Below are 18,283 nucleotides of genomic sequence, written 5' to 3'. Positions count from 1 at the left end.
ATATTAGTCCATCTTACAGGAGGAACTGGAACAGCAGATTTTTGTGACTTCAGACTTGAACATTTCCTCTCCTTTAATATAGTGAAAGCAACATGTTTCATCTACATACATGTGCTGCAATCAGAGGACTCTTATGCATTAGAGTGATAAAAACTACAAGCTGAGCATTAATGAAGGAATGAAACTGTGGCGTCTCCCCAGGGATGAAACAAGATACACAGAAGATTTTACAATCTGCGTGTCATTCTGCAGACCCTCGATCCTCCAACTATCTAATGAAGGTAATGCGCTGTGACAGAGTTACAAAATGAGAATATTATCTCTGACAAACCACCGATGGCATTCATTGACACGGACACTGTCCATTAATCTCTCCCTTAATTAAAAATTGCATTTTGATTTACATTAATACATTTCATCTTCTCAGGCTTTAAAACCAGGTTTGTCATTTGAGAGTCTGAGTGTGTGCAGTTCAGATAAAACCAGTTCATACCTGATGGGATGAATACTTTATTTGAATTTTTTTCCATGCATTCCTGTTAAAAACTTATTTACTGAGGTTTTACTTTTACTTTACTTTATTTATATAGCACATATAATAACAACAAAATGTTGACCTGTACAAAGAAGGGAAAAAGTTTACACAGTAACAAATAACATAAATAACAAATACCTGATAAAAGATGATTAGGTGGACAGACAGGTAACTCTCATGCGGTGTCGAAAACCAGTGAGAATAAATGTGTTTTAAGATGGGATTTGAAAAGACTGATGGTCGGGTCCTTTCTAATGTGGAGAGGTAAATCATTCCACATTTTCGTTGCCACAAACACAAATTCCCAGTAACCTCTGTGGACCAGCCTCGACTTAAAAGTGGCCAAGAGCGAGAGATCACTTGATCTTAGATCTCTAGGGGGTATATATGGCTGCAGTAAGTCAGACAGATGTTCTGGAGCCGGACCGTTCAGTGCTTTGTAAGTCAACAACAAAATGTTGTATTTAATTCTAAAGCGGCCTGGGAGCCAGTGAAGTGAGGCGAGCACTGGGGAAATATGCTCGTGTCTCTTTGAACGTGTCAGGAGACGAGCTGCAGCATTCTGGACCAGCTGGAGCCGTGCTAGACAAGACTGGCTAACACCTACATATAGAGAATTACAGTAGTCCAGTTGAGATAAGATAAAAGCGTGAATTGCTCGTTCTAGGTTTTTAAAAGATAAAAAGGATTTCACCTTGGATAAGAGCCTCAATTTTAAAAAAGGACGACTATACAACAGAGTCAATTTGTTTCTCAAAGGTAAACTTACTATCTCGTATAACCCCCAAATTTTTTGCATGCAGTTTAACAAAAGGTGCTAAACTGCGCAGGTCGAGATCCGGGGTACTAGAATTGCAGCTTGGTCCAAAGATGATCACAAGATGATCACGAGAAATTTGAGGCCATCCAGATCTTAACTTCGCAGAGACACTGAAATAAGGATTCCAGCGAAGCGGAGGTGTTGTTATTTGTAATCTTGTCTTGAGGATCTGATTCAGATGAGGAATGCGAGAAATGCAAATAGCAACGTTTTCACTTCCACTTTTTTGTGGCCGTTGTAATTTGAAACTTCATACTTAACTTTTTTTTTACAGAAGCCCTGAGAAAAAGCAGAAAGAAAACCATGAAAACAGAAGTATCTTCTTTAATTGAAGTTGTGTTTTTAAAACTCGCCAGTCATTGTGTTGTATGTCTGCACAGAATTCTGTGTAGTACATGCATATATTTATTCAATACAAACCTGACATCTTTTTATATCCACAGAGCTCTCGGGTTCATCTCAAACTTTGACACTTTATAACAGCAATGACATATTGTGTGCTTGTCTATCTACTTTTTGTCTGTGGAGTCCTTCCAAAAGGTAGGAAACAGTAACCAGTGTTTCTCTTTGATGCTGATTGTTTTTTTTATCATGTTAATGTTTGACTTCATGTCAGGATAAGGATAAAAAGATAAGCTAAGAAAAGCTGCTTCTTTCACTGACTAATATTTCCTCATTCTCACATCTAACCGTTCATTTATTTTCTCCATGCAGCTCTAACAGCAGTGATCCAAACACAGCAGACTGTGCTGGCAGCAGTGGGAGAAGATGCTGAATTCAGCTGTCAGCTCTTGGACACTAAAGACGTCCTTCAGGTCACATGGCAGAAAATCTCACATGATGTGGAGACAAATGTTGCCACCTACAGCAAGTACTATGGTCAGAGAGTGAATGATGGCTTTAACGATAAAGTCAAGTTTAAATACACTGGACTACAGAACTGCTCCATAGTCATCAGGAATGTGACGGAGCAGGATAAAGGCTGCTATCACTGTCTGTTTATCACTCACCCTGAAGGCTTCTTCACTGGTAGAACCTGCCTCCAAGTCTATGGTAAGAACTTTTACTTTCTTCAAGCAGATTAGACTCAATCAAATAAAGCTACTATGAAATGCGTCAGAAGCTGGTTTCTTCTTGACAATGTAGTCTTCGCAATATCTCCTGATCCTTCACAGAGCTGCATGAACCTGTTGTTGATGTCAGAGAGTCAAACTCTACTGAAGAGTGGGTTGTTTCCTGTTCAGCCACTGGTCGACCTGCTCCCACTGTAACACTCAGTGTCTCACAACAAGACCTCAGCTTCTCACAGTACAACACTGTCAGTGTGTCCAACACCAACGCTACATTCACTGTCACCACTACAGCTGTGCTCTCAGGTTCATGTAAACACAGCACACAGGTGGGATGTGCAGCACGAGTGCTCTCTGCTCCTCACAGAGAGGTGATGGTGATGATTCCTGAGGTCCAGCAGGTGTTTGCTGCTGCTACTGCTGATTATAATGGTGAGAAACTCTTTCAAAGTCACAGATTTATAAAGTGATGATATCTGAGTGAATTTGCATCTAATAACAATGACTTCAATAGGCCTACATTTCCCTGTGATCTATAATTGATGTATTAGCGTTGTCCACTGTAACATTGTTCCTGCTTTTCTCACAGATTCCACCTCAGTGATTGTAATAGCTACAATAGCAGGACTGATAGTTTTTGCTTTAGTAGCTGCTCTCATCGCACTCCTGCTTGAAGAAAAAGTGGTAACGTTTTTCTTCTGACTTAATATATGCCTTTTATGTGGCTCTTCCTATTAAAAGAATTATATGAATTGACTCCAAGAGTCTACATCCACATATATCCAGTAATATCTGTAAATATCTGCAGCGCTGACTTTAAACTGTTTAAATCCGCAGGTCTCCAAATCCAGGACCTCAGTCCTTTAGAGCAGCTGTGAGATGTACTGGAACAGGAGATTGTCATTCTTTGTGTGGAGCAGACAAATCTTCAGCAACCGTGTGATGCTATCAGCTATCATTTGTGTGTGTATGCTAAATCCTCACAGGCTAGTCTAACAGTGTTTTACTATTTTTGATTGTATAGAGAGATGAAACCATTGAAAGAGCTCATGAATTATATAGGAAATTCAATTCAATTCAATTTTATTTATATAGCGCCAAATCACAACAACAGTCGCCTCACAGCACTTTTTATCTTAGAAGATGTGATCACCAAACTGGCCCTCTCAAAAAGCAAAACATCCACTGTAACGTGTGTCTTTTCGTTTTAGTTCATTAAGTAATAAAAAAAAAATCTGGTGATCACATAGCACCCCTCCTCTTCAGTCTTTCAGTGTGAATCACATTACACTTCCTGTTTCTAAACATAATGACCACATAGAAAGCACAGCCTTGTACTTCCAGTCACATGAAAACCTCCGTTTTTTATTTTCTCTTCCTGTTAGTTCAATTTTTTGAGGTCAAACCCTCAAAACTCTAGTTAACCCTTCTTCAGTCTCTCATACCTGCTAAAAACCGAATAGTGTCACCTTTTCATAAACAGCCTGGGTTATAATTTTGGCTCTACTTTATGGCTGTGAATACATTAAAGCATTTTACACTTAAGTGCTGTGCTGTGCTCAGTGTTGATTTTCTTTTTATAATGTTCATATTTCTCATATTTGTACGTTTTATACAGGATTTGTGTTTATCTGTGTCCCTGTCTTGATGTGAAAGTCACACTGGAGTACAGCATGTAATGTAATGTTGTAGTTTTTGCACATTATCAATAGGGCTTTTCAATCCTGCGTGCTGTGTGAGATACTTCCTGGGTTTGGGGTGCAGCATTGCTGTTCTTGCCTTTTATGTGAAGGTCCTCTTAGGGAAATATAGCCTGACAAAGTAGGACTATCATAATGATTTATTTTAATGCGCAATATAACAAAAAAATTGTAAAGAGCCAGAATAAAACAATAGATCTTATGCAGAAATATTAGAGACAAATCGGGACTAAATTACTAATAAAGATTATATAAAGACTGTTCCCACGTCTACTTTTTTTTAATTTATTTATTCTGTCTTTTTATAATTATTCTAGACCAGGGGTCAGCAACTTTGAACACCCACAGAGTCACTGGATTTGGTTTCCACGGAAAAGAAAACACTGGGGGCCGCAAATACTGTGTTGACATCTAACATGAAGATAACACTCTATAAATTGTTTTTTTTTCTTTATGCTTTGTATAAACAACTATAGTGTGTTGCTTGTTAAATCCATGAAGTGCTATAGAGAAAATTTAATTTTATGTATGTAAGGAATACATTTCGAACTTTTAAAAAATTATAACAAAAAAGAAAGACACCCAGTCTAAGGTCTCTTTTCAGTGAATTAAAAAGCTGAACTATCACATCACAGCAAGGTACGCCAGTGTGTTTTGTTGAACGGACCTAGAAGCAGAGTTTGAAGAGGATTAGCAGGTTTTAACAAAAAGCAATCTTTTATTTGGATGATGGCACGTGAAAAACATGGACCCTAGAAAAACTAAGAAAACTAGGAAACAGTTTGTCTGTGACTATGGGGGAGATAACAGACGACCTGACAAAAACATATAGTGGGCATAAATGTACACAGGAGGTGATCACGGGAAGAGAGGACACATGGGGAAACGGCTGACTGACTAATGACGTGACAGGGGAAGTGAAACTACATACAATGAACAAAGAAGTAGCCTTGATCTGAATTTTAATTTTTTTTTTAAAAAGCACTATGCTACTAAAAAATTGCTTCTGCTCCTGAACCTCTGCAAACAGCACCTGCAAATCGGGGCTGTACAAAGTCACTTTCATCTTTACAGGACTGTAAGCTCTCGTCTGTGAGGCGTGAGCGGTGTTTGTTTTTAACATAGTTCATGGTGGAGAACAGCTGCTCACGTACAACGTCACATACGTATCTGGATCCGAAGATCGGCAATCCACATATTAGGCATACTGGTAGGCTGCCCTCCTCAGAAGTAAATGCAAATGAATCTGCCCAGGCATCATTAAATGTTCTATTTTCTTCTGATATTTTTCTTTTTTCACATTTCTCCATACTTGGCCTACCTGGAGTTGAAAGTCTCGATAAATGCACGGCAGGTATACCGGCTTCCACAAGTGTGACGCTTATTTTGAGTGACGAAAAATAATAAAATATAATTTTATTTTTATATTTCAAGATCGCAATAATCTTTCAATTTAGAATTACAATTTTTAAAAGAACTAACACAAATAAAATACACTTCAGTTAAATACTTGTATAAGGACTAAAGAGCTGCATGCGGCTCTGGAACCGCAGGTTGCCGACCCCTGTTCTAGACTGTATGCTCCCAGGTCCCTCTTTGACTTTCCTTGTTGCTTTGTTGCCCAGCATTACCACTCTTACTTGCTATTTTGCTGGTGTAAAGTGTTAATTAATCGGGGTGTTATTATCGCAGATGACCTCAATAAAGATAGATTTATTACACCTCAAACCACTTTTATTTAGTTGTTTTTTCTTCTTCAGAAAGATCAGAAGTGTCTTAAATTAAATCTGAATCTTTCATTACACAATATTGTATTACAAGAAAACAAAAGCGCATTTACTCACGTGTCACAGTTGAAGTCTAAATTCAATACTCGTATGATCTGATGGTAAAAGGAGCATTGTGTTCTTCCACTTCATACTTCTCGGCTGTTACACAGAATTCAGGTTTACATGTTGCAGAATGTGGCGTGGTGGAATAATTGAGTAAATCTCTTACTTGTGTGAGATGTGGACCACACCCATGTGAGAGTGGAGATTCTTCTCTAGTCCAGTTGGCAGCTATTTGGAGTTGAGTAAAGGGAGTAGTTGACTGGTGATGATTTGAGCCCTTCTCTATAAAGGGGAGAGAAAACAGGTTATGGGGGAAAGGGGGGAGAGACACATGAGGTTGAGGAGTGGAGGTTTGGAGAGCTGTGTGCTTTCAACATGTATGGTGTGGTTGTTGGAGTTAGTGTGTGTTTGGATTTCAGGAGTACCTAAGTGGATTTTTTTTTTTTTTTTTGCCTGTCCCATTTGGTCCTTTAGCCATCAGAATTGTTGTCTGAAGACCAACAAGGATACCCAATGGATTTACTTTGCCAAATGGATCATCCTGGCATTGCCGTATTGGTCCATTTGATCGACCTTTGTTTTTATTATTTATTATATTTTATTTTCAGATGTTACAGACGGGACAGACATGAGTGAGGGATAGGAAAGGGAGAGAGAAAAAAAATCTCCTGGATCACCTGTTGAGAGGAGAAGAATAGAAAACAAGCAAAAAAAACAAAAAAAACAAAGCAACATACTAAACACAACACCATCGCATTAATCTAGCTAAGTGTAAACAGCAGTAAATACTAAAAATTCAATGTTGTTGTGCAGCACACAGGACAGACAGCGCACAATGTGCTTTGAAGTAGCAGCCAAGAAAGGTGTAATTTAAGTCTACGAGCAGTGAACATCCGTGTGCACACCTGTGTGGATCAGCGCGCTTGTATTCAAATGGTTTCCACATGTAATGGTCTGCTAGAGGATGTAGCAAGCCATAGCCCCGTCCCCCAGGGCATGAAGCAGGCATGGAGGAGATCCAGGCCCCAGACATCCAGAGGCCCCAGAGTGTGAGAGCCCAAGGAGGACCTACCTTAGTGGATTTAGTGAGTGAGATTAGCAGGAGAGTCGGTCGAAGGCCTGTACAGGTCTGCAAGTTGGAGAAATCACATATGCTAAGATACTCAGAAATGGAAATCTACTGATTGGTTGTAACATAGAAGTGCAGGTGGAAAAAGCAAGAAAACTTTTGGGTGTGTGCAAAGTTAACGTGAAAAATACTATAAGAGTAGGGGAAAGGAGAACTAATGGAAGTAAAGGAGCAAGGAGTGCCCTTAAATGTCAATATGAAAAAAGAAAGCGACATTTGTAGAGGTATGTAAAATGGTTGAGCAAGAGAGACAGATTAGGAAACCCAGGTTAGGGGAGAAACAAGTGATAGAAAGAGTAATGGAAATGGGTGAAAGGAAACTAGAGGAAGAGAAGAAGATGATGGTGACATTCATTGTGAAAGTAATACATGGAACATCAGATGTGAAGTCCAAGACTGAGAGGATTCATGTCATAGTTTAGATATGAAGAACATCATTTGGGAGGACATAAGGGGTGAACTAAGTAGTTATGCAAGTCAAGAGGGATAATGTGGTGGTTAATTTTTATAACCATATTAATCCTACAGTGGAATGCAAGTTTTTTGTCAAATGGTCAAGATTTTAAACAGTCTATATATGATCAGAAAGAAAAACCTGACTGAGGTCCCTTTTCAAGACTCTCTAGCTCCCCCCGGAGGCTCTGCTTATCCTTTCTCTCCAGATTGAACTGAAGAACAAGCTCTACTTAAAACACCTCCGGGTGCCCAGGTCAAGCCAGACGCAGCTTCCCAAACCCTGACTCGCTTTAAGCCTTTCTCTCCAGAATCCCAGACATCTAGTAGCTACGTTTCTGTTAAATTCTCTGGTCCTTATGTTGTAGAGAAAAAGCTCAGCAAGACCAACTACATTATTCAAACCCCAGATCGTAGACGTCCTACTCGGTTGTGTCACGTCAACATGATGAAGTTGTATAACTCTCGTGAACCTTCAACTGTGCCACAGTGTGGGAAGCATCTGAAATGTCAATTCAATTCAATTCAGTTTTATTTATATAGCCCCATAACAACCGTCGCCTCAAGGCACTTTATAATGTAAGGTAGACCCTAAAATAACACATTTAGAGAAAAAAACCCAACAATCATATGACCCCCTATGAGCAAGCACTTTGGCAACAGTGGGAAGGAAAAACTCCCTTTTAACAGGAAGAAACCTCCGGCAGAACCAGGTTCAGGGAGGGGCGGGGCCATCTGCTGCGACCGGTTGGGGTGAGAGAAGGAAGACAGGACAAAAGACATGCTGTGGAAGAGAGACAGAGATTAATAAAAAGTGTGATTCACTGCAGAGAGGTCTATTAACACATGTTGGGTGAGAAAGGTGGCTGAAAAGGAAATACTGAATGCATCATGGGAATCCCCCAGCAGCCTACATCTATTGCAGCATAACTAAGGGAGGATTCAGGGTGATGCGATCCAGCCCTAAATATATGCCATAGATCTCCAATCTAAGGAGATTGGATTTTGGGGGCAAGAGAAGCTGCAGAGAGGTGTGTAAGACTGCAGCTCTGCTTCCTGGTCCCAACTCTGAATAGTCACATTTTGTGGGATTTAATAATTTGGCCAGACTTTGAGATTTCTAAAAATGAGAGCTGCTCCATCCAGCTGGGATGGATGCCATCTCTCTTAACAAGACCCGGTTTCCTCCAGAAGGTTTCCCAATTATCTATGAAGCCCACATTGTTTTTTGGACACCACTCAGACAGGCAGCAATTTAAGGAGAACATGCGGCTAAACATGTCACTACTGGTCCGACTGGGGAGGAAACCAGAGAAAACTACAGAGTCCGACATTATTTTGGCAAAGTTGCACACCAATTCAAGACTGATTTTAGTGACTTCCGATTGACATAAACGGGTGTCATTACTGCCAACGTGAATTATAATTTCAGCTTTTGTAATGCTCGACCACTTCCTGCAGTACACGGTTATGCCTTTTGGCATGTGTAATGATCCTTTTGCAGGGAGCCGGGTAGTTGTGGGGGATTTGTATTCAGCTGCTCTCCCTGATCGTTTCCCAATGAAACCACCAAAGTTTCCTACCTGATTGGAACACTGCAGGGTAGAACCTCTGTTATGGGCTCAGGCTTATCTCTCTTCTCGTCCACTCCAGTTCTGCTCGTGTGATGAGTTTTTGGAGGAATTAAAGAAGACTGGCGGATTAAGGATGGCGGATTAAGCTCGAGGTCTTCCAAATGTGCTGTTTGCGTCAGATTCTGGGAGTGTCCCTCCGTGATCGTCTCAGCAACAGCGTGATACGTAGCCAATGTCACCAGCAGCCCTCAATGGAAGAGCTGATTAGGAAGCAACCACTGCAATGGTTTGGCCACATCTGCCACATAAGCAACCATTGCCTACCATATCACCTTTTGATGCAGTAGAACCCCGCTCACTGGAGAATCAAGCATGATGCGCTCAAGAAGACTTGGATCAAGCAAATTGGAGACGATCTTAAACAACGACATCTAACCCTCGAGCAAGCAAAGGTGAAGGCTAGAGACCACAAGGCCTGGAAGTGCATCATTGATCAAGATGGAAACCCTACTGCACCCACAGTGACGTATTGGCTTTGTTGACAACCTCCCCTGCCAATCCCCAGCTAGGGACAAAAGAAAAAGAAGTGCGGCGGATTACCTCAAAAATTTATGGTCAGCTGCAGCAGAGGTGGGTTGGCTGGATCGAGCATTGCAGGAGTATACATTCAAATACTAATTCAGACTAAGAGGGATTCACTCGCTTCTCGGGATGAGACTATGACCTTTGAAGAGTTAACCTCTCTTATGCTTTGTATTGACAGTCTCTTAAGAAAAAGGGTAATGGAGAAACACAACAGTTCCTGTTGGGCTTTGCCTCTTTTTCAGGGAGCTCTGTTTAGTTTTAGCAGCGGCAAGCTCCTCTCCTCCTTGCAGGTCCGCGCAAGGAGGAGAGGAGGACGGCAGCAAAAAGGAAGAACCTGGATATAAGAAAGTATTTTTCAAAGAAACCTGTAAGTCACTTAAAGCCAAGTTAACTCGTAAAATTTGTCCCTCATAATAACGTTACAGGCTATGCTAGGCTTTGGCCCACATCAGTCTGAAATTGTATTTTGATTGAAAGTGTCAGAGAAATCGGCAGCCTCGAGCAAGCCAGGATATTAGTTTACAGAGGCTGTTAAAATTACATGTCTAATGTTAAAATGTTGGTGAGACAATAATTACATTCTAATGGCACTGACATATTCATAGGGTTAATTTTTGAGACAAAATATCATGAGGTAATCTTGATTTTGCAAATATTCCACCTTGTAGTGCAGTTTGCACAAATTGTTTTTAAAATGCACTCAGCCTACAAACATTACTGACGAGTCAAGATCTGCACAAATTGACAGAAACACTGAAGCAGCTACACATTTTATTCTTATTGTCATGTATGTCCTATTGTCAAAAAGTCGATGGAACGTTTTGCATTGTCAAAGGCCACTGCGGGTGCCTTTGGCTTTATTTTGTAATACTGGAGTTATTTTTCTACGAAATTTTGAACTTTGAGAGTGTTTAAACAAGAGAGAGAAGTGTGGAAATGTTCGAGCCTGTCGGAGAAAAGTGTATAAAGTGTGCAGTGAGGGGTTTTACAGCCAAATTAAGTTAGCTACTTTCTATATTTCACCTATCGCGGGTTGGTTTTAGAACGTAACTACTGCGATAAACGAGGGACCGCTGTATAGCTAACTTCTACCGGTGCTTCATCCACAACTACAGTCAGGTAGCAGCAGCACACTCACACGACTTAACTCCACAAAGCTCCCCTTCACCTGGTCTCACGAAGCTGATAGAGCTTTTGCCAAACTCAAAGACTTGTTTTCATCTGCTCCAGTTCTGATTCACCCAGAGAGCCATAAGCCATTTATTGTAGAAGTAGATGACAATGGATCCTCTTTTAGGTCTGGAAGATGATATGATTATGAAGATGATACAGATTAATAAACAATCTATTTTTTGGGTGTAGTTTTTAATAAGATATTAACTTGAAAAAAATCACAGAGCACATTATGGGGAAAAGTAAAAAGGTACTTAATATTATAACATGTTTAGCAGGGTTGACAAATGGTCTGTCACGTTAATTTGCTCAAGAATAGATTTTGGACATGTAGTATATGGGTCAGTGGATAAAAATTGGCTAAAAAATTTGGATGTTATCCAAGCTCAAGCACTGAGACTTTGCTTAAGGGCAGTTAAAACAATGCCAATGTGTGCTTTACAAGTAGAATCAGAAGAAAGTCCACTATATATTAGAAGACAACTAGTTAATAGTTAACAATTGGATACAGGTCATAATAAAAGTCATCCTGTTAAGAAAGTGTTAGAGAATTGTTGGGAAAGAGAAAAGATTTTAAAAATAGTTTTGGGTGGGTTGGGGATAATAGAGCTAGAACATTTAAAGTATTAAATGCTTTACCATTTATTAAGTATTAAGAATAGAAGAATTACAACAGATATTTGTCAAGAATTTTATAATAGAGTGGTACAGTGACTATTTACAGATTTATACAGATGGATCGAAAGGTCACAGTTGCAGAAGGGAAGCCAGTTAAAATTGGAGACTCCAGTTAGAGAAATGAACATTTCAAAGGAAAATCGTTTTAACCTGGCCTGGAAGCTTTTCCTTTTAAAATAATCAAATGACACTGGAGGGAGGACTCGTTTTAATCAGGATTTATGTGGACTTGTTGTGATAAAAAGACTGGATTGGAAACTTTTGGTGTGCTGAGTTCAAGGAGCAACACCCTATTCTGGAATTCGCAGGTAACCAATGAGAGGAGTTCAAGACTTGAAGAAGAAGAGCTTGAGAGTTGAACTCCCAGGATCTGGTGTGGAAACCCATTCTCTAACAACACAAGGTCTGATAAGGTGGTTGGAAAGTCTTTCTCGGGAAGATGCAAAATTTGTATGTGCTTGGCTGCTTGTTCTTCTTAGTGACCACCTTTTCCTGTTTGTAACCAGGCTAATAATTTGGGCAGCTTTGGGCCTTGGAGGAAAAATAAATCTTGTGCACCTTATTTTCAGTGTGAGTGTGGTGGTTTTCTACTGGTCACTATTAGAACTTGTTACTTTCTTGGATGCCATTTTTCTGCCCATCTAACATACATGGTGTATTAGTTGGTAGTAAAGCAACTCTCCTATGGATGAATACTGCCTCCACCTGAGAGGTCAGCCATATCTGTAACTATGTGAAAGAGCAGAAGAGCAGAGAGCTGAAACTGATGGTGGTGGTCAGACACGTGACTTTATGTTCTTTTTGACATGAGCAGAGGAGGGAGGGTGAATGTGTTGGAGCTGAAGCTGCCTGGAAGGAGGAAAAGAGGAAGACCTCAGAGAAGATACATGGATGTAGTAAAGGACATGCAGAGGGTTGGTGTGGCAGAGGATGGATGGGGTGAAATTCAGGCAGGTGATCTGCTTTGGCGACCCATTAAAGGGGGCAGAGAATTAACTACATACATATTTATTTATTTATTTTTAAATATATTATTTATGTGACTTATTCATTCAAGAGCAACTTAGCTTCTGATACGAGTAGCAGGTACTAAAAAATAAAAATTACCAAGCGACGAAGAGGCTTTACTGAATTCTCAAAATGCAGAAAAATAACGATTTAGATGGATGATTAAAAGATTTCAGCCCTGCAAGGAATGCACAGATGACACTCTACTGCACTGGGAAGTTTTTGTACTTTACTTTGTGTTTATTTCACAGCTGGGAATTTCCACAAGGAAGGGACTAAGTGAAATTCTCTAATTTGTTTCTATGCATTGTATAATAGCCAGTGAGGGGACAGACATGGCAAATGGTGCAACATGTCAGACTGTGGGATTATACATTTGTTAGTTTTTCTAATGGCCTCTTGAAAAGGTAAGTTTTATTCCATATTGTCATTTTTGGTTTTTTAAGTTATTTATTGTGACAGGAAAACAAAACAAAACAAGAAGCTCCTAAAAAGGTCATAAATGTGAGAACTTTTCCAAAGAAATCTCAGTCAGTTATGCCTGAGACAGAGAGATGATTATAACAGAGTAAAGATAGCATTAAAATGTTGGTGACAGAAGTAATGCTAAAATCTCAACAAGCCAAAGTTACATACATGTTAAAGGGAAAGATCAAACAGTACTGAAATGAAGAAGTGGGCATTACGGGGCTTCCCCAGTGAAATAACTGAACTTGGAGCACAAAATAATAAATAACATACCAGTAATGCGCGGAGGGAAGGCTTCTGAGAAAATGTATAAGTTCACAGGGAATTTCTACAATAGCACGAGTTAGAGGTGGGCAGATTGATGCAGTTATCAATAGTATTGATACCAATGCTGGTATTGTTACTGGAGATATACTACTGCAATAGGATTGGTACTTTGTTTCTGTCCTGTAAGTTCAGTATGTACCTCACTGAATTCTGTTATGTAGTTGTTGTTGTTTTTTTAAATGAAACATAAAACACGGACTATGAAAGCCTCTTATTTTGTTTGTGCAGCTCTAACAACAGTGATACAAGCACAGCAGACTGTGCTGGTTGCAGTGGGAGAAGATGCTGAATTCAGCTGTCAGCTCTCGGAGACTAAATACATCCTTCAGGTCACATGGCAGAAAATCTTACAAGATGTGGAGACAAATGTTGACACCTACAGCTTTACTGAATTTTCAAAATGCAGAAAAAAATGATTGAGTTTGCTGATTAAAACACTGATGAAACTCTGCACTGGGAAGTTTTTGTACTTTACTTGGTACAGTTGATCATTCTAACACGCCTTGGAATGTCCCACAAGGAAGGGAGATTCTTCCTTCCTTCGTGGACATTTGAGTTTTCAATAATTTGGCTATTGTACGACGTTGTTTCAATACGTGGTACAATAGCCAGTGGGGACACAGAGACGTGCACCATGTCAAACTGTGGGATTCTGTGTTTGTTTTTTCTTTTTATGGCCTTTTCAAAAGGTAAGTTTTATTCCGTATTGTTGTTTTTGTTTTTCAAAGTTATTTATTGTGACAAGAGAAAAAAAAAAGAAAACAAGAACCTTCACTCGTAATAATTAAAAATTGATCCTAAAATGTGAGAACTTTTCTCTGAAGTGACAAAGAGATTGTCTTTAGACAGAATTAGAGGGAGATACAATTACTGAAGAGTTTAGATTTTGTTTGAATGAGTGACAAAACGTTTCTCCCACTGAACACTCAGCCTAATAAAAAAGAACAAAATCAACTTTCTGTGTTGAGTTGTTCATCATTCAGATTAATGAGACTGTTTTGAGAGCTGTGTGAAAACAGCTTTAGACTGTTTTGTTAAAGGTTGCCCCATGCCTATTCATATTACGATGAAAGCAATAGATAAACCACATGTTTGTGTGTTATGTATGTATGGTTGGTAAATTAACAAAAATTGGGTTGTATGTGGCCTACAATGTAAAAGACGTTTCACAACCCCAATGTAGTTAAAAACAAGAAGGCACTCATTTCCATTAGACAGAGACGGAGTTCAGGTCATAAGTAGTTTACTGACAATTATTTAACATTTGAAATTAAAAGATCCGTCAGTCCATTCACATATATACTGTTCAGAGAAGGAATATAGTTTAGAGCAAAGTGTAGTAGTGTGAAGTGGCTAAACACACTCACCAATTGTTCTAAAATAAACAATTTATCAAAACATTAACAGTCTTTCACACATACATACGGTTTATACACTATTTTAAAAAGAAGGGCTTGAAGACTTGATTGATTACAAAAAGTCTATTAAAATGTTCTGGGTAACCACAGAAATCTTAGTCAGTTATGTCTGAGAGAGAATGTTTATGACAGAAGTAATGCCAAAATCTCAACAAACCAAAGTTACATACATGCTAAAGAGAAAGATCAAACAGTGCTGAAATTAGGAAGTGGGCAATATAGGGCTTCCCCAGTGAAATAACTGATCTGAAATAATTGAGGCACAAATTAATAAATAACATACCAGTAATCCACAGAAGGGGAGGCCTCTGGGAAAATGTAGAAAATCAATGGGAATTTCTACAGTAGCACGAGTTACCAGTCAATACCAGTCCTGGTATTGGTTATGTTGAAGTGATGGGTTTTATAATTCATTTTTGGTCCACTGAAGGGATTGTTTTGTAACCCCAATATTGATATTTTGTAAATAAAAATATGACCTCAATTAAACCTTTAAATTCCCTGCACTTGTCATAGATATCTACATGATGTCCAAAAAATATACATCAAGTCCAAGGTTCTAATGTTGAACGCCATATTGATGTCCAGCTTAAATCATGGTTAGACCTCCAAATTGTTGAAAAAGTTCAAATGCAGTACAGACCTCCAGAATTGGTCATGGACCAACAGAACCAATATAAACATGATCTGTACATCTATCTGACTTTCTTTGTTTAGTTGGTAGCTAACTGAATTGTGTTACTTTTTATAGATTATAGAAAATGTACCTGAAACATACAGTATGAAACAATGAGTGTCAGGTTTATATTTATAGTCTACATCACATTTAAGTGGTACCCATATGTCAATTTGTTTGAGCCTAAAACACAGACTACTCCATGACCCCAATTATTGTTTAATCCTTCCCATCAATACCTCTCAGTTCCACATCTCTAACTCATGTTTTTCTCCATGCAGCTCTAACAGCAGTGGTCCAAACACAGCAGACTGTGCTGGCAGCAGTGGGAGAAGATGCTGAATTCAGCTGTCAGCTCTTGGACACTAAAGACGTCGTTCAGGTCACATGGCAGAAAATCTCACGTGATGTGGAGACAAATGTTGCCACCTACAGCAAGTACTATGGTCAGAGAGTGAATGATGGCTTTAACGATAAAGTCAAGTTTAAATACACTGAACTACAGAACTGCTCCATAGTCATCAGGAATGTGACGGAGCAGGATGAAGGATGCTATCACTGTCTGTTTAACACTTATCCTGAAGGCTCCTTCACAGGTAGACCCTGCCTCCAAGTCTATGGTAAGAACTTTTACCTTAATGTGATTAAATACACCAGAAGCTGGTTTATTCTTGACAACATGGTCCTTATAACATATTTCCTGATCCTTCACAGAGCTGCATGAACCTGTTGTTGATGTCAGAGAGTCAAACTCTACTGAAGAGTGGGTTGTTTCCTGTTCAGCCACTGGTCGACCTGCTCCCACTGTAACACTGAGTGTCTCACAACAAGACCTCAGCTTCTCACAGTACAACACTGTCAGTGTGTCCAACACCAACGCTACATTCACTGTCACCACTACAGCTGTGCTCTCAGGTTCACGTAAACACAGCACACAGGTGGGATGTGCAGCACGAGTGCTCTCTGCTCCTCACAGAGAGGTGATGGAGACGATTCCTGAGGTCCAAAAAACATCTGTTGGTGGTGAGAAACTCTTTCTGTATACCACAGACTAGACTAGAGACGGATGATACTTGGGTAAATTTGACTGGGATCTAATAACAATGACTTCAGTACTTCATGAGTGATGTATTATTGTTGGTCAGCGTCACTTTTTTCTGTTTTTTTCACAGATTTTCCCTCAATCACTGTAATAGCTGCAGCAGTGCTGGTGTTGGGGTTTGTCTTTTTCTGTTGCTCCACTATGCTGCTTGAAGAAAAGTTACCTTTTCACTTTCTAGTATGTCGTTTTGTAATGTGTCTTATCTTATTAACATGATAGTGATTTATTGATTCTAACCCTAAATCTATCTAGTAATGTCTGCACATATTTTCAGTACTGATTTTAAAGTGTTTTAATCCTTCTCTCACTCAGGGAACCAAATAAGGATTCAAATACTTCAAAAGTCAACCAATGACATTGATGTGTAAGACTATTTAATAATTATTTATTTTTTATATTTCATTTATTCATTCATTCTTTGCACTGTGATTTAACCCATCTTTGTGTAAAGCAGGGGTGTCAAACTCCAGGCCTTGAGAGCCAGTGTCCTGAAGCTTTTAAATGTATCTCTGCTGCAACACACCTGAATAAAATTATTAGGTCATTAGCATGACTCTACCCTACTCAAGTAAATTTAAATAAATGTAAGTACATACCACCAGGTAGCTCCACTCGTACCCAGTGTAACGGGAAGTGAGAGGGTTAGGTTTTGGCGCTTTGAATGTTCAGTTGTGTGATGCAGCGATTAATGTTTGAGTAAAATATTGGGCTCCCTCGTGTCTTCCCTACATTCCTCCACAATGTACGTTTTTGCAAAAATGTACTTCTAGAAGTACTTTTATTACACGATGTTCATTCACTCATGAGCTGCTGCAACATGAATCAAATGGCTGAACTGCCACCTTGGCGTGCAGTCAAGTTCTACAGTCTGCTAATGATCTAATAATAAGTATTAATATTCCTCACTCACCTTACTACCGTACTTTCTGGACAATAGAGCGCACCTGTATATAAGCCGCATCCGCTCTATTTTTAAAAAATTAAAAAAAAAAAGATATACAAGCCGCACCCAGCTATAAGCCGCAGATATCTATGATGAAAAAATAGATATTTACTGCATGTACAGAACAATCTTGTAGTGCAAATGTACAAGTATGTACCTGAACAGATTCTTTCCGAACAATGCCTTTTAACACGGCAGCAACTTTGCTGATTAAAACGTAACAGAACCAAGAGAAAATAACCGCTATTTATTTACCTCCATTTTTCCTGTATTTGAAACCACATGTCACTTTAATCATCTTCGCTGAAACCCATGAAGTCGTCTTCTTCAGTGTCGGAGTTGAACAGGCTCAGAAGCGCTTCATCACATCTGTCTCCATCAGTCTCGCTCTCCGTGTCACTGTCATCCTCCGGTGAAGTTGGCTCTGAAGGTGCGCCGCTCTCTTCGCGCAGCAGTCCAGCCTTTCGGAACCCATTGGTGATGGTGGATTCTTTCACAGCACTCCACGCTGTTAGGATCCACTGACAGACATCAGAAAAGGATGCTTTTCGCATGCGGCCAGTTTTTGTGAATGACTTTTCACCGCTTGTCATCCAAGTCTCCCACTCAACCCGTAGTGCAGCTTTAAATGCCCGATTTACACTGATGTCAAGTGGCTGCAAAAACTTTGTTGTACCTCCAGGAATCACAGCTGGAATGGAGTTTGTTTTCTTGATCGCTGCTTTCACAGAATCTGTGATGTGGGCCCTCATGCTATCCAAAACAAGCAGTGCTTTTTTCCGGTGAAAAAAT

At 39.5% G+C, this 18,283-nt stretch overlaps 2 protein-coding genes across 2 annotated transcripts; both read left to right on the top strand.

Moving 5' to 3' along the window:
- Window positions 1–1,699: 1,699 nt before the first annotated feature.
- LOC146642731 (OX-2 membrane glycoprotein-like) lies at window positions 1,700–4,586 on the top strand. Its single transcript, XM_085398137.1, has 5 exons — window positions 1,700–1,895; window positions 2,070–2,408; window positions 2,531–2,857; window positions 3,015–3,109; window positions 3,263–4,586. Exons 1-5 carry the CDS (start codon window positions 1,841–1,843, stop codon window positions 3,290–3,292), a joined length of 846 nt encoding a protein of 281 aa, XP_085254263.1. The 5' UTR covers window positions 1,700–1,840; the 3' UTR covers window positions 3,293–4,586.
- Window positions 4,587–15,678: 11,092 nt separating this feature from the next.
- Window positions 15,679–17,359, top strand: LOC146642730 (OX-2 membrane glycoprotein-like; the record flags this gene model as incomplete). Its single annotated transcript, XM_085398752.1, has 2 exons — window positions 15,679–16,066; window positions 16,161–17,359. Coding segments are annotated over 2 exons (729 nt in total), but the record flags the coding sequence as incomplete, so codon positions are not given.
- Between the last annotated feature and the right edge of the window lie 924 nt (window positions 17,360–18,283).

Source organism: Rhamphochromis longiceps, linkage group LG23, assembly GCF_057381845.1.
Source record: "Rhamphochromis longiceps isolate RC_006_pf linkage group LG23, R_longiceps_female_GT1.1, whole genome shotgun sequence".
Classification (NCBI taxonomy): domain Eukaryota; kingdom Metazoa; phylum Chordata; class Actinopteri; order Cichliformes; family Cichlidae; genus Rhamphochromis; species Rhamphochromis longiceps.
This window is presented reverse-complemented; position numbering and strand designations above follow the sequence as displayed.